Source organism: Thamnophis elegans, chromosome 14 (assembly GCF_009769535.1).
Source record: "Thamnophis elegans isolate rThaEle1 chromosome 14, rThaEle1.pri, whole genome shotgun sequence".
NCBI classification, from domain to species: domain Eukaryota; kingdom Metazoa; phylum Chordata; class Lepidosauria; order Squamata; family Colubridae; genus Thamnophis; species Thamnophis elegans.
The window spans coordinates 11,989,164-12,005,246 of NC_045554.1; the positions used below are offsets into that span (position 1 = coordinate 11,989,164).

The 16,083-nt window shown below is 45.3% G+C and overlaps 1 protein-coding gene across 1 annotated transcript in view; it reads right to left on the reverse strand.

Annotated features, from left to right (window-relative positions):
- The window catches only part of XPO6 (exportin 6), a 75,414-nt gene that overhangs the window by 39,625 nt on the left and 19,706 nt on the right, over window positions 1-16,083 (reverse strand). Inside the window, 10 exon segments of the mRNA XM_032230646.1 lie at window positions 4,536-4,989; window positions 6,276-6,353; window positions 8,076-8,235; window positions 10,067-10,116; window positions 10,119-10,145; window positions 10,148-10,198; window positions 10,201-10,233; window positions 10,236-10,260; window positions 12,170-12,282; window positions 14,398-14,488. Coding sequence (XP_032086537.1) covers window positions 4,536-4,989; window positions 6,276-6,353; window positions 8,076-8,235; window positions 10,067-10,116; window positions 10,119-10,145; window positions 10,148-10,198; window positions 10,201-10,233; window positions 10,236-10,260; window positions 12,170-12,282; window positions 14,398-14,488 — 1,082 coding nt within the window.

The following is a 16,083-nucleotide window of genomic DNA, read 5'->3' on the forward strand; positions in this document are numbered from 1 at the left end:
TGCTTAGATCTGGCCTGCGGGACCACCCTGGAAACAGCGAAGGACTGGCCCACAGTCCCTCCCGAGCTCCGTTTTCGCTGGCAGAGGGTTGCAGGAGGCTGTCGCAGCCGAAACGGAGCTCGAGAGCCCGTTTCCTCTGGCAGAGTGCTCGGGCTGCTACGGGTTCCCCCAACACAAGTGATGTTGAGCTGGCCAGGCCTACTCCATTTCCACACACACACCCCGGAAGTCAAACACAACCCTGATGTGGCCCTCAATGAAATTGAGTTTGACACCCCTGGTTTATGCATTTCACCATTCTCGCTGTTGGATGGAGAAATTGGATCAGTTAAGAATTCTGTTCAACTCTGAACCTATGCTGCAAAATAAGTTTCTACACTGATCAGAGGGTGGTTTGAAAGCCATGATTGCCTTCTAGCAAACTACAAGTTCCCAAGAGAATGCTAGTCTAGATATTGTGTTACGTTAAGCATGAATGTAAACGGCCTTCTTTTTAAAATAATAACCTGTGATATAAATAATTATCTAAAAACTGGGTCTCCTTTCATAAAGCCAACCCATTGTTAGTAGGATACAATGCTGAGGTACTGAAGAAACAAAGTTGTCACCCTAAACATTCATTCGGTCTGTAAAGCAGAACTGATGGGCTATCAAGAGCTTTATGAAAATTCTAGTTATGCAAAGTAAATATGCAAAAAAAAGCAAAGCAAAACATACAGCTTCCAGGTTTTACGGCTGTCCACTCACAAAATTTAAAGTGCCACAACGTAGACCTTTTTTTAAATTAAGCAATTCCCATATTTTCACTTTCCAAAGCTAGACCCGATCGTCATAAATTTGCATTGATTTGACACCAATACTGTATACCAGCGATGGCAAACTTTTTTGGCTCGTGTGCCATAAGCGTGGGGAGCGCAGGGGGGGTCATGCGTGGGCGTGCCACACCCATAATGCAATGCATGATGCTCCTCCCCCCCCCCCCCCGTGACTACTGGTTTGCTCGTTGAGTCCTTTTTCGTCCTCTGGAGCCTTCAGGGATCTTCAGGAGGCTTCCCTGAAGGATCCGGAGGACGAAAAACAATCCAACGAGCAAACTGGAAGTCACTATTAGTCTTCTCATTATTCCTATCCCCCATTTCCTCCCACTTACAACTGTATGACTGTAACTTTGTTGCTTGTATCTTTACAATTTATATTAATTGTTTCCTAGTATGATTTGATTGCTTATTTGTATCCTATCATTAAGTGTTGTCCCTTATGGTTGGTGATGAATGTATCTTTTATTTTATGTACACTGAAAGCTTATGCACCAAAGAGAAATTCCTTGTGTGTCCAATCATACTTGGCCAATAAAGAATTCTATTCTATTCTATTCTATTTTCTATTCTATTCCATATTCTATTCTATTCCTATTTATTTCTATTCCTATTCCTAATTCTATTCCTAATTCTAATTCTTATTCTAATTCTTATTCTAATTCTTATTCTAATTCTAATCCTTATTTTAATTCTTATTCTAATTCTATTCTATTCTCAGCAATATCCAACGCACCTGCACCTGCTCTGGAACATGGGTGTCCAAACTTGCTGGCTGGGGAATTCTGGGAGTTGAAGTCCCAAAGTCTTAAAAGTTGTCAAGTTTGGAGACCCTCGCTCTGTCTGGTGGGTGGGAAGCTCGGAAAGCAAAAAGCCTCGAAAGACCGTGCGAGCCCATCCAAACTGCCCCCTCTCCGCCATCCCCAAAGGAACCTCTGCCAGATGTGCCCGGCCGAAGATTCCTACCAAGATGATGCCTTGTGTGTTCAATCACACTTGGCCAATAAAGTATTCTATTCTTTTCTATTCTATTTCTATTCCTATCCATTCCATTCCATTCCTATTTCTATTCCTATCCATTTCATTTATATTATTTCAATTTCTATTCCTATCCATTCTATTCTATTCCATTCTATTCTATTTTATTGAAAGGTTTAAACTCATCCTGTTTTTTCCTCCCACTTTAGCACTCCCTTCAGCCAATCCACTGCAGCTGTAGTTGCTAAGGCAACCATCCAGGTTTAACACATATTTCACTCAATATCAGCCCCCCCTCTTCTCTGGAGTAGGAAAGTATTCTAGAAAAGAAAAATGGCGTGAAGACATCACATAGGGGTCCAGCAGTTAGAAGGTCCAGCGCAGTGTTTCTCAACCTTGGCTAGAGATGTCTGGACTTCAACTCCCAGAATTCCATACCCAGCCTCCAAGAGGTTAGTTAGAAGGTCCAAAGCAGTGTTTGTGAACTTCAATTTCCAGGACACCTGGACTTCAGCTCCCAGAATTCCCATCGGAGCATGGTTGTTTGTGGAATTCTGGGACTTGGATATCCACAGATCTCAAAATGGCCAAGGTTGAGAAAAAAAACTGGTCTAGAGATGAGAATTAATAAGAAATTGACTGGGTATTGCTAAGATCTGACCGGTGTCCTCAAGTCACTCACATATCTTAAAGAAAAATCGTTCTCTCTCAAGGACAACAGTCTACCCCAGCTTCTTTCTAAGTTTTTGGTTTATTTTGTGGTTGTTTTTTTTTTTAAAAAAGAAAGCGACATTCGTCCGCAGGCAGAATTTTTCCTTCCTGCCAGCTACGACAGATGGGCTGCCCAGCACATCAGCATAAAATGCGAGGGCTGCATTCTGCAGCCGCTCCTGCAAACCTCCATTTCAACAACGCTTGCCAAAAACCTAAAATGTGCCCTTTGTGCTTTAGGCCCTTTCCCTCAAGGGCTGTCAAAACAAGCCCCGAGGCTTTTCGGATGGAGTCTGCAAGAACAAAAGAAAAGAAAAACCCCTGAAATCCAGGCAGAATCTGGTCAAAGGGACGCTTGCTTTAAAAAGGCATTGGCAAGGAGAAGGAAATCAGAAATCATCATCATCATCTTTTAACAACCCCATAATCCCTTGCAGGGTGGTGTCAGGGCAACTGATTGCAGCTGAGTGTTTCCTGGCCAGATGCCCTTCCTGTCACCAATGCAGAGTTTTGTTCAGCAGATATATTCTAAGTGTGCCCAGAGAGAGAAATTTCACTCCTCTTTGTGACACCTACGTCTTGGGGGAAGGAGAATTGGTATCTGGGACTAGGGAAGGAACACAAGATGGCTTCTATACAATAAAATTTGAGGGCTGTACAGGAATTGCTATGGCGCAGTTTATTTTGATGATGATGCTTGTTTCTGGAGGGATAACGGTGACCGTAGGAAAGTTGTGGTGAATTTGTTTTGTGTGCAAAGGTTTCTGCCCATTACAAATGAGTGTTTTTCAACCTTGGGAACTTTCAGGTGTATGCTGGCTAAGTGTACCCAGATTAGAAATATCTGCCTCTACCTAAGATCGAACTCACAGTCTTCTGATTGGGAGGCGAAAGCTTCACCTCTAGGCTACCGCACCACTCCCGAAGAAAATCAGAAATAAAGAACAGAATCTGCCTTTGGAATGCGTCTGATGTAATTTATTTCCAAGCAGCTAAATTCATTCCAACTACTACCCTACCTGATGTTGTTCCAACAGCGCTTTGAAAAAAAACAAACACTAAAATTCTTTCCTCCCTTTCTTCAAGAGGCTCTCCCGGAGAAGAACTGACTGCATCTCCCACGACCCTTAGCCAACGCAGCCCCTCAGGAGACCACCCCATTTGGGGAAGGACCTAAGGCAGTGTTGGTGAACTTTTTCAGCACCGAGTGCTGAAACGGGAGCGCTGGAAAACGGAAGAGCAGTTCCCCGGCGAGCATGTGCGTGTCGGGAAGCTGAGCTTCCAGTTTCCAGTGTACGCACGCACGCACCTGGCATGCATGGTTCCAGTTTCAGGCACGCATGCATGCGTGAAAACCAGCTGGCTGGCACGCATGTGCTTCACCGGAAACTGGAAGGTCAGCTTCCTGGCATGCACCTGCGTGTCAGGGAGCGGCTCTTCCAGTTTCTGGTGCTCCCATGCGCGCAAAGACTAGCTGGCTGGTGCACACGTGTGCATCGGAACCCGGAAGAGCAACGGGCAATGGCCGGTGTGGCTGGAGAGATGGCTCTGCATGCCACTTCCAGCAGGTGTGCCATAGGTTCTCCATCACGGACCTAAGGTCTCTTCTATTCCCTTAAAACCAGACCCCTCCACCCCTTCCTTCCGAAGGAAGATGCCAACCAGGAAACCATGAATATCCCTTTACCTCACCGGGTCTCTTCGGCTGCTTACAGCCACAACCAAATGGAGGCAAATTGAGATCTTGAACCGCCTCAGAGCAGCAGCCAAACTGTAACGAATTGGGGGGGGGTTTGGAAGGGAGGGGGGAGAAGAAACACGACTCCTAGGCCACCCCAAACTCGTTTCTGCCAAGCCGACCGCCCCGCGGCCACGTACCTGGGTCACACTTACCAGGCTGTTTTCCCCGCCTCCATCCCGGGGCTCTGAAAAAAGGCGATTAGACACACCATGCATAACAAGTCATCGGCAAAGGTTATTCTTGAAGTTAAAACAAGAAGAGCGGTTGGGCTTGGCATCGTCCGGCCTTACCTCTCGTCCAGCTGCTCTAGCCGGCTCTTCACCGAATGGGCGTTGTTCTCCTTGGTGATCTTCTGGAGGAGGTAGAAGGTCTGTTGGAACATCCGGAGCAAGTACTCCTCGAATTCCACAGGCACACAGTTCTTGGACATGAGTTCGTTGATGCAAGACATAGCTAGCACGCCCAGCTGGCCGCGTTCGTGACTCGAGGAGGCGTTCTGGCTGCTCCCATTGAGGGAGGACATCTTCCTGACGCGGGTGTCGCAGCCGAAGCGGGCGAAGTGGAAGATGGTGGTGAGGAGGGATGGGGTGATGCTGGTCGACAGAGGGATCCAGCTGAAGAGGTGGGCGAGGCACTCCAGAGCCAGGGAACAAACGTATTCGCTCTCTGAGTCAAGGACGGGGATTGGCTGGTTGAGTAATTTGGCTGCACTGGGACTCTGCAACAGGCTACTCAAGAGATCACCTGTAGAGGGAAAAGGACATGTGCACAGGTAAGCCCAGTCATGCTAAGACTTGCCAACAATATGGCAATAGCACTTAAGACTTATGTAATGCTTCACGGTGCTTTACAGCCCCCACCATTTTGTTTGCAGAGTCAGCCTAATCATCCCCCATCTCATGTTTCCCAAGGGAGCTCCTGATCTCCCCCAATTACCGTATTTTTAAGAGTATAAGAAGCACAAAGATTTTGAAGAGGCAAGTTTAAAAAACAGTTTTGGCACTCTGCAGACCTCCCAAAAATGGCCCGTTTTTCACGAAAAAGGGCCTGTTTTTTTTAAAGGGCATAAATAGCCTTTAGGAGGCTTGTAGACTGCTCCTGGGGGGGGGGGGCAAAAACTAGCAAAAAATGGCCCTTTCTGTCAAAACAAAGGGTATGCATAGCCTTTAGGAGGCTTATAGAGTCCTCCTGGAGGCTGGGGGCAAAATTGAGTAAAACACAGCCCATTTTTTGCTCATTTCTGCCCTCCCCAGCCCCCGAGAGCACTCTATAAGCCTCCTAAATGCTCTGCATGGCCATTTTGGTGAAGGAGGCAGGGTTTCGGAAGGCCAAAAATGCTGTATTCAGTGTATAAGATGCACCCAGATTTTCTCCCTCTTTTTTGGTGGGGAAAAGGTGCATCTTATACTCTGAAGAATATGGTAAAACTGCGCAGCCAAAATATCAGGCAGGAGCCCTTTGCTGTCTGTCTGTGTGAGGAGCAATCTGTGCTAATGAGACAGCAAGCCATTGCAATTTCCTAGGGTGGCTTTAATTAACGTGAAGAATTGCACCCCGATTTAGGCTTCTTAGCACTGATGAGCTGCTCTTGCCGATTGATAAAGACGTCAGGCATTGGAAGTCATTAGAAAGTTTTCTCAGAGAAGTAGCAAAGGCAACGTGACTCCCTAATGCAGGGTTTCTCCACCTTGGCAACTCTCAGGTATGTGGACTTCAATTCCCATGTGGTCATTAAGCAAACCCAGCTTCTCCCGTTGACTTTGCTTGGAGGAAGCTAGCCCCAAAGCGGCCAATGGGTGATCACGTAATCCCGGGCATGCTGCAAATTTTGTAAATACATACCGGTTGCCAAGCACCCAAATTGTGATAACGTTAACTGTGACTGTTGTAAGCGTGAGGACTGGTCGTAAGTCCCTTTCTTCAGTACTGTTGTAAATTTTGAATGGCCACTAAGCAAGTGATTGTAAGGTGAGGACTACCTGTACGGACACCAAACAGAAAGAGAAAGAAAGGGTGGCGCAAGATTTTACCACTTTCTCTAGACGTCGGAGATGGTGGTGGGGTGGCGGCCGTAACACTGTATTTATCCCAAATGCTCTCCAAAATACCTGTCACGAAAGAAGAACGGAGTCTCAGCAGCTGCAAATCCATTCGCATATTGAGCCTCAGTTAAAAAGATCAAGGTAAAAGGTCCCCTCGCGCATATGTACTAGTTGTTTCCAGCTCTAGGGAGCGGTGCTCATCTCCATTTCAAAGCTGAAGAGCCAGCGCTGTCCGAAGATGTCTCTGTCGTCATGGGGCCAGCATGACTAAATGCCAAAGGCTCATGGAACGCTGTTACCTTCCCACCAAAGGTGGGTCCTATTTTCCTACTTGCATTTTTACATGCTTTTGAACTGCTACGTTGGCAGAAGCTGGGACAAGTACGGGAGCTCACTCGGTTACATGGCGCTAGGGATTCAAACCGCCAAACTGCCCAACTTTCTGATCGACAAGCTCAGCGACTTAGCCACTGCGTCCCTCAGCCTCCGTTACAAGTTTGTTATTTCAAGCATGTCGGTGGAATTCGGGGAATTTGTGGAATTCAAATTCCTCAAATTTGAACCTCAAGCGCTCTGGGTATCATGGTCTTTTCACCTGTCAATCTGGACCTGATTCCTGACTTTATTTTGAAAGATTCCATGTGGAATGCCGAAGGAGAATGCTGATAACCTCTCTTTCTTAGCAGGGTAAAAAAATGGGTAGGAGTCTTAGAGACAGCAGGAGTTCCAGAAATAAAACTGACAATTAATTTTGGCAACAAATGGAAGGTTATTTAGGGTTCAGATTTGAGTCAATGGACTGCTTAAAAAAAAGTGTACTCTCCTGAGGTCCTAACACTATTTTTGTTTCAGGAAAAAAAAGAGATTGATGGGGAAACTTAACAGAGGCATTTAAAATAATGTACAGCGTGGGAAAGTTTTCTTTTACAGTATTAGACTTTAAAGACATCCAGCGAAACTATGCCATTTAAAAAAAGAAATAATTCCTTGTATTTTGTGTATCGTATCTTTCGGAGTATAAGACGCACCAAGGTTTTGAAGAGGCAAATTAAAGAAAAAGTTTTTGCACTCTGCAACCTCCCCCAAATGGCCCGTTTTTTGCAAAAATGCCGCCCCCTTTTAAAAGGGCAGGAATAGCCCTTAGGAGGCTTGTAGAGTGCTCCTGGGGGGGCGTGAAAAAACAAGCAAAAAATGGGCCCGTTTTGTGTCAAAAAAAGGGCATGGATAACCTTTAGGAAGCTTATAGAGTGCTCCTAGGGCCTGGGGGGGGGGAAATTGAGCAAAAAAGGGCCCATTTTTGCTCATTTCTGCCCTCCCCAGCCCCCAGGAGCACTCTGGAAAGCTCCTAAAGCTATGCACAGCTATTTGGTGAAGGGGCGGAGTTTCGGGGGGCAAAAAATGCTGCATTCAGTATATAAGACTCACTCAGATTTTCAGCCTTTTTGAGGAAAAAAGGTGTGTCTTATACTCCAAAAAATTACGGTAGTTAGTGTTTCTCAACTGTGGCAATTTTAAGATGTGGGGACCTACAACTCCCAGAATTCCTGTGGCTGGCCTAGTTTGCATGTCCCAGTTGCTGGCATGCCACAGACCAGTTCTGGTCCATACCCCAGGGGTTTAGGGACCACTGGCCTAGAGGATCCCCCATGATGAGGTAGGGGGAAATAATTTAACAATAAGTCCATAAATAAAATTAAATGAAAGATGCTTTGATATCCATCCGAAAGCGAATATTGCCAGCTTCTCTTGTCAGCTGCAGTGCTACCTGGGTTCTCCTGTCTCACTCACCTGTGAGGAGCCCAAGGACATTCTGAACTTGCTCCAGGAGCAGTTTCCGCAGCTCCTCCTTCCGGGCGATGCTGAGGTCCTCCCGTGGGCAGGCCAGCTCTTCGGATGTGGTTTTCAGCATGATCAGCCCAAGTGGGGTTGTCACTGGGGACTGGATTAACTGTTGAAGAGAATGGATTTTTAGCATGAATAGCTCTCTCTTATTTGTCTATCCATCCATCCGTCCATCCGTCCTTTCTTTGGAAAGCTACCCGTGGAGTCAATACATTCAGAATGTTTCTGACCCAGGCTTCCTTAGAAAGCAAGAAGCAAAATCTTGGTTCCGACAAAACCTCTTTAATTTACACAACTGTGAATTCTTTTCATTCCCATCCGTAAGGCTTAGCAAACAGTCTTTCAGAGGAATGTTTATCCACAGGCACCTTATCTCGCTTGGAACGCTGCCAGATAACTACTGTCCAAAAACAGGGCAAAGCAACACTTGGCACAGAGTCTCTTATAATAACAAACAGAACTTTCTGGACCAAATGAACAAATTGCTTCCTGCAAAAGCCCCTTCCGCATTTGTTCCTCCAAGGTGTGGCTTTACTTCCAAGTCGACCTTCTTTCTTAGTTGTTTTGGTCTTCTGGCAGCTCTGCGCATGCACACACTGGAAACAGGCTCCAGCTGTTCCTCTGCCTCACTGCTTTCTAGCTCCCTCTCTGCCTCCGACGCAGAGCTCTTCCTCAGCCCCCAAGACTGGCTCATGTTCCTTCCCCCAACCTCCTCACTGTCCAACTCTGCTTCCAGCTCCACAGGCCCACAACACAGAATAGCTAGGCAGTCCGCAGTTAATGACTGTCATTACGACTGGAATTTTTAAAGCCTTTTTAAAGCAATGCAGTTGTAAAGCACAATGTCTCACAGCCTGCATTACTTAGCAACAGCAATCCGCATTGCTGCCATTGAGCAGGACTGTGGGTCCTTAAAAGGAGTCCTAGGCAGGTCACAAACAGGGTGGCAAGCAAGGTATGGTGCGAGCACGGCGGCACAAGGGATAGCTACTACCAGTTGGGGAAGGCAGAAGTACTTAGCGGAGTGACCTCCCCTGTAGCTTCCAATCGACTCTGTTCGTGGGAAGCCAGCAGGGAAGGTTGCAAATGGCGATCACGTGACCCCAGGGCAGTGTGACCGTCATAATGTAAGACGGTTGCCAATGTCCAGACCACGGTTACGTGACCATGACCAGTGCTGGGATGTGGAAATTCAAGGACTGGTCGTGAGTCTCTTTTTTCAGCGTTGTAGTAAGTAAGTAAGTAAGTAAGTAAGTAAATCTTAATTACGGCCAAAAACCAGCAATACACATTAATTTTTACACTATGTTAAAAAATATTGACATTAAGATATAATAAAAAGTGTTGTTGTAATTTCGAATGGTTGCTGAACAAATGGTTGGAAAGCAAGGATTATATTACAGGGCGGTGATGGTGAATCTTTTCGGGATCGAGTGCCCAAACTAGAACACGCCTGCATGTGCGTGAGCCAAAGCACCGGAAATCTGAGGACCAGATGGCCGGAATGCATATGGCTGGTTTTTTTGGGCTGTTTCCGGGCCATTTTCCAGCTGTTTTTAGGCTGTTTTGGGGGGCAATATTTTGGGGGTGTTTTCAGGTGCTCCAGTGGCCATGAAGGCCAGCTGGCCGCTGCACCAGAAACCAGAAGGGCAGCTGGCCCTGAGAGGGCTCTGCGTGCCACCGCTTTTATGGGTGCCATAGGTTTGCCATAACAGTTAGAGTGATTAGTTACCAGGAGACTATGAATTTTAAGAGTCCCACCCTAGATACAAAGCCAGCTTGGGCGACTTCAGGCCAACCACTCTCTCTCCTCTCAGTGGTAGGGAGCAGGCAAGGGCAAAATGACTTCTGAAATCCAGGAGTCAGGGCTGCCTCGAAGGCCCCAGCATAAGAATGGACCACAGTTAAGATGACTTTGTTAAGCTTTTAAATCTTACCTGTATGATATTTGTGAAGAAGTCATGATAAAACATGGGCCAGTCTTGCGGCCAATATCCACAATGACCTTACAAAGTTGTTTCGGATGAAGTAATGCAAAGTTTTATGGTGAGCTAAAAGAAGTTTTGGCAGCAACTGCGAATCTCTGTTTTATCCTGAGATGGGACCCAAGCCACATCTTGTTAATCAGGTTCTGAAACAGACAGACATTGTCATGATGAACAAGGTGAAACATAACCTTCTTTGCTCAAGCCTAAAGCTAATACTCAAAGGTCTTAAATGTAGAGGTGAGCTTGCTAAAAATAGTAAAAGTAAAGGTTCCCCTTGCACATATGTGTTAGTTGTTCCCGACTCTAGGAGACGGTTCTCGTTTCAAAGCTGAAGAGCCAGCACTCTCTCCGAAGACGTCTCCGTGGTCATGTGGCCGGCATGACTAAATGCCAAAGGTGCACAGAACACTGTTACCTTCCCACCAAAAGAGGTTCCTGTTTTTCTACTTCCATTTTTTCTGTGCCTTTGAACTGCTAGGTTGGCAGAAGCTGGGACAAGTAACGGGAGCTCACTCCGTTAGGCGGTGCCGGGGATTCGAATCGCTGAACTGTCGACCTTTCTGATCGGCAAGCTCAGCATCTTAGCCCCTGACCCACTGCGTTCCTCAATTTTTGAGGTATTGCTAAAAATACCAACTTACAAAATATGTGCTACTTGGAAAGCTGCTTTTGTTTATTTGCTAATTGAATTCAGTGGGGAAAGTAATTATTTACAATTAAGAGGTGAGTTCTCATTCATAGAAGGAACTAATTCATGTTAGTAACTAATACTAGGATTGCAGAAGAGAGAAATAGGCAACTATTGAAACAAATTTAATCTCATTTTGCTCCATTTGATTCATGCTTGAAAAAAAACACCCTATCTAACTCAAAAGTATACATAAAAATAAATTAAAATACTTTCTCTGCCATAAATAGCCATAAATGAGCTTGAAACTAACTTCTTTTAAAATCAGTGACAACTTCGTATACTTTGTTTTATAGCTTTCACCACCCACACAAAAACCTTCAACCCTCTGCATTCTTTATGAATTGTTTTTGACTGAAACAGATTGAATAATCTGTTAAGGAGCAACATTTCTTGGTTCCCTCTCCAATACATGTTTCTGCAACCCAAGTATAGATTCTGGAACAAAGTACCAGTACCAAGGCAAAGGAATGAAATATTCATTTAATGGACCAAATAGGGTGATGTCTGTTTAAATCCTGATCCCACAGCCCATTACTGGGCCATGGCCTATTCGGAATTGTGAGTGGCTGGCTGGAGAACGCGCATTTTTCTGACTCTGGCTTCCCGAAAGCATGAAGCAAACTCCTTGTCCCGACAAAAACCCCTCTATTGTGAATTCTGCTCATTCACATCCAGCAAAGTCTTTCAAGGAGGAAAGTCACAGACCTTCTCTGGCTTGGAGAGCTGCCAGGCTGATATCTGCACAACTTGGCAAGGAGTCTCGGAGAGTCAAGAACCAATTAAGCGAACAAATTGTCTCCTGCAAACTCCACTCCCCTTTCGCTCCTCTTTTCTTTCCTCTGGGAGGGGCCATTCATCATCCACCTGTGGCCTCACTCCCAAGTTGACCCCTGTTCTTTAGCTGTTCCCTTTGTCTGGCAATTCTGTCCATGCGCTCACTGGAAACGGGCTCCAGCTATTCATCTGCTCCACTGATGTCTGACTCTGAAGGCAGCTGATAACTGTCAGATGGCCCTGGCTCCCTCTCTACTTCCGATGCAGAGCCCTCATCCAAGCCTTCCCCAGACTCCAGGACTGGCCCAGGTTCCTCCCCAACCTCCTTACTGTCTGAGTCTGCTGCCAGCTGTACTGGCTACTGGCAGGTCACAACATGCATGTGTGCAACTCAATTTGTGTGCGCGATGGAGCAGCACCTGTGCGCATTTGCGTTGACCCATCACTCGCGCAAGTTGAGCTGTTTGTGCCAACCAGCCTGCCACTCGCGTGGCCCACTTCCCCCCTGAATGCCGTGCAGCAAAGTTTGGGTCCCGCTGTTATAAGAAGCCTATTACGAGCATGGTAAGCCCAGTCTGATAGCTCACCTCAAATACTGTTAAACTATACATCATGACATAGTCATTTCTCGTGCTCGACAGGAAATAGAGGCAGAATCTCCAGGCACCGACCTGCTGAGCGAAGTTATTCAGAAGCTCTTCTAGATAGAGAAATGAAGCAAAATCAAATCAAACATGCATTGCACAGAAACAAAATGACAAAAAACCCTTTTATTAATTTGTTGTGAATTCTGCTCATTCACCTTCAGCAAAGTCTTTCGAGGGAGGATTTACGGTCACAGACCTTATCTGGCTTGGAGAGCTGCCAGGCCGATATCTGTAGAACTTGGCAAGGAGACTCAGAGAGTCACGAACTAATTAAGCGAACTAATTGTCTCCTGCAAACTCCACTCCCCTTTCACTCCTCTTCGGTTTCTTCTGGGAGGGGCCATTCACTGTCCACCTGTGGCCTTACTTCCAAGTCGACCCCTGTTCTTTAGCTGTTCCCTTCATCTGGCAACTCTGCACATGCACACACTGGGAACAGGCTCCAGCTGTTCGTCTGCCTCATTGATGTCTGACTCTGAAGGCAGCTGATAACTGGCATACAGCTCTGGCCCTCTCTGCCTCCAACACAGAGCCCTCGTCCGAGCCTTCCCCAGACTCCAGGACTGGCCCATGTTCCTCCCCAACCTCCGCACTGTCCGAATGTGCTGTCAGCTCTGCTGGCAGTTGGTGGGCCACAACATATTAGAATTTAGACCAAAAGGAGGGGCTGCACAAGAGAAAGTCCTTTCTACATCCCTCTTGTTTTACGAGAAAAGCCAGAAGGCCCGGCCCTGAGCTATTTATACCGTTATTTACATTTAAGTCACTATCGATCAGAGGTTCTAAAAGCTGCAGCCAAAGACCACTGAGCTTATAAAGAGAAGACTGATATAACCCTAACAGCAGGACTTAAAACTTATTTTTAACCTGCTGATGTTGAAATGCTTTAAAAAAACCTGCTTTTTCCTTTGAACCACTGGGCTAAAAAGCCTTGGTTGATCTAAGGTCGGTTTCCTCAGGGCTTTGTGGTTTTCCATGTACTTCTAGCCCACTCCTGTTCTAAAGAACAATCATTATTCATTAAAAGGAACCGGGGGGTGGGGGGAGAATAATGTTCCATTACAATTCATATCCCACTTTCACCAACCTTCTACCTGCTGACTGGCCCCCAATAATTGCCCTGTCGCTAATTAAGGTTCTCTGGAACATAAAGTCTTTTCAACAGTCTGTCAGTGGCTGGCAGATTATTGCTTTTTTAAAAAAAATAAAGAGAGAAGAAAAACATCTTTTAAAAAGGGAGGGAAAATATGGAATATTTTGCAAGCGTGCACTTCAATACAATACAATAGCAGAGTTGGAAGGGACCTTGGAGGTCTTCTAGTCCAACCCCCTGCCTAGGCAGGAAACCCTACACCACTTCAGACAAATGGATACCCAACATCTTAAAAAGTGTCGGAGCCTTCACAGCTTCTGGAGGCAAGCTGTTCCACTGGTTAATTGTTCTCACTGTCAGGAAATTTCTCCTCAGTTCTAAGTTGCTTCTCTCCTTGATTAGCTTCCACCCATTGCTTCTTGTGCTGCCTTGGAGAATAGGTTGACTCCCTCTTCTTTGTGGCAACCCCTGAGATATTGGAAGATGCTATCATGTTTCCCCTAGTCCTTCTTTTCATTAAACTAGACATACCCAGTTCCTGCAACCGTTCTTCATATGTTTTAGCCTCCAGTCCCCTAATCATCTTGGTTGCTCTTCCCCTAAACGTGCTGTTTGTCAGACCTTCAGACCTGCCACATTTAATGCTGTGGGAAACTGCGAGGGGGGATTATATGGAGTAGGGGTGAGATGTAGTCAAAATAACATTCCTTTCTCAGAGAGTCAAGGTCATCTTGCCCTGCACCTTGAGGGGTGTGACTGGGGGGAACCTCCAGTTGGGACAGTGCTTTGATTGGACCATGTGGGTGCTGGGTAGGTGCTTGAACTTTTATTTGGGAAAACCTGGAAACTTTCAGATTCGGGTTTTCCCAGATGTGCCAATAGGACATCTTTAATAAAATGGAACTTTGAGGAAACTCAAGCTTCAGAGTCTTCTTTCGTTGGGGGCGTTACTTGGGACCCTGATGGCTGTGCTCAAAGGGGCTTATGAGAGCAGATATCGAAACGAAACGAACTTGCCTTAATTCCAAAATCTGGGCCAAAACCTGGGGAGAAAATGGGGAAGAGGCCAGCTTACCAATTTCACGCTTTCTCTCGTTCGTAGTGCAGTTGTGGAAAAACTCCGTCATTAGGCTCTCTAAGGCTCGGAGTGAGGCCTCTTCCGATGCCTGCCAAAGACATTTTAAGAGAAATAGTCACACTTGGAATGTTTACAAAATGCAGCCTTATATTGTCGAAGGGGAAAAAAAAACATTTTATGCGTCTCTAGTGGTTCAACACCGACTTGGCGTCCAGCTACGCTTCTACCTGGCTCCACGGATTGTGTTGCTCAATTCTGACCTTGCCTCCACCCAAGTTCCCAAACATTTGAGCAACAGTACAATAATACAATAGTAGAATTGAAGGGATCTTGGAGGTCTTCTAGTCCAACCCCCTGCTTAGGCAGGAAACCCTATACCATTTCAGACAAATGGCTATCCAACATCTTCTTAAAGACTTTGAGTGTTGGGGCATTCACAACTTCTGGAGGCAAGTTGTTCCACTGATAAATTGTTCTAGCTGTCAGGAAATTTCTCCTCAGTTCTAAGTTGCTTCTCTCCTTGATTAGTTTCCACCCATTGCTTCATCCTACTTGGGTGCTAACAGGATGCAAAGCAGGTGCTTTGGAGAATAGTTTGATTCCCTCTTCCTTGTGGCAACCCCTGAGATATTGGAAGACTGCTATCATGTCTCCCCTAGTCCTTCTTTTCATTACTCTAGACATAACCAGTTCCTGCAACCATTCTTCATATGTTTTAGTCTCCAATCCCCTAATCATCTTTGTTGCTCTTCTCTGCACTCTTTCTAGAGTCTGCACATCTTTTCTACATCGTGGCAACCAAAACTGAATGCAGTATTCCAAGTGTGGCCTTACCAAGGCCTTATAAAGTGGTATTAACACTTCACGTGATCTTGATTCTATCCCTCTGTTGATGCAGCCTAGAACCGTGTTGGCTTTTTTGGCAGCTGCTGCACACGGCTGGTTCATATTTAAATGGTTGTCCACTAGGACTCCAAGATCCCTCTCACAGTTACTACTATTGAGCAAGGTACCACCTATACTGTATTCTCTTCTATTATTTCCCATCTTTATAGTTATTTTTTCTCAATACATAAACAATATTTTCAATTGCCCCTTCAAACCTACACCAAATTTTCCTTTCGTATATGGGTATATATGGGTATATTTTGCTATAAACAGCATACATCCTCTAATTCAATTTAAGCATAGACAGCATTTCTTTCAAATGTTTTCTACTATTAACAATGTACTATCATTTCTTTATTTCTTAAATTGTTACCTTACAATAACAATCTTACTACTATTCTCTTTAGCCTACTAATGTAACTCTTTTTTCCCCTTTCTTCCTCTTTTAACCATTTTCTCTTGGGCTATGGAGATTCTCAATCGTCCAGGTCATGGTTATTAATTCCAAAGATGCTTTCCCAAAAGGCAACCGAAAAAACTTCTTGGATGAGAAGCAAAACCTTTTCTATGAAAAAAAAACAAGGAAGTCCAATTGCTTTTTAGAAAAGCATCTTTGGGAAGATTGGAAGTGGGTGCATTCAATAAGGAGGTCATTGAAAAAATGGCATACAACGGTAAAGTGATAGAGAAACTGGACTTAAAGTAACTGAACATCAAAACAACAGCTAAGACTGTTTTTCTTCAAATGTCATTTGGTAAATAGTGGCTACATTTTCAACATGGTTTCCTTTTCCA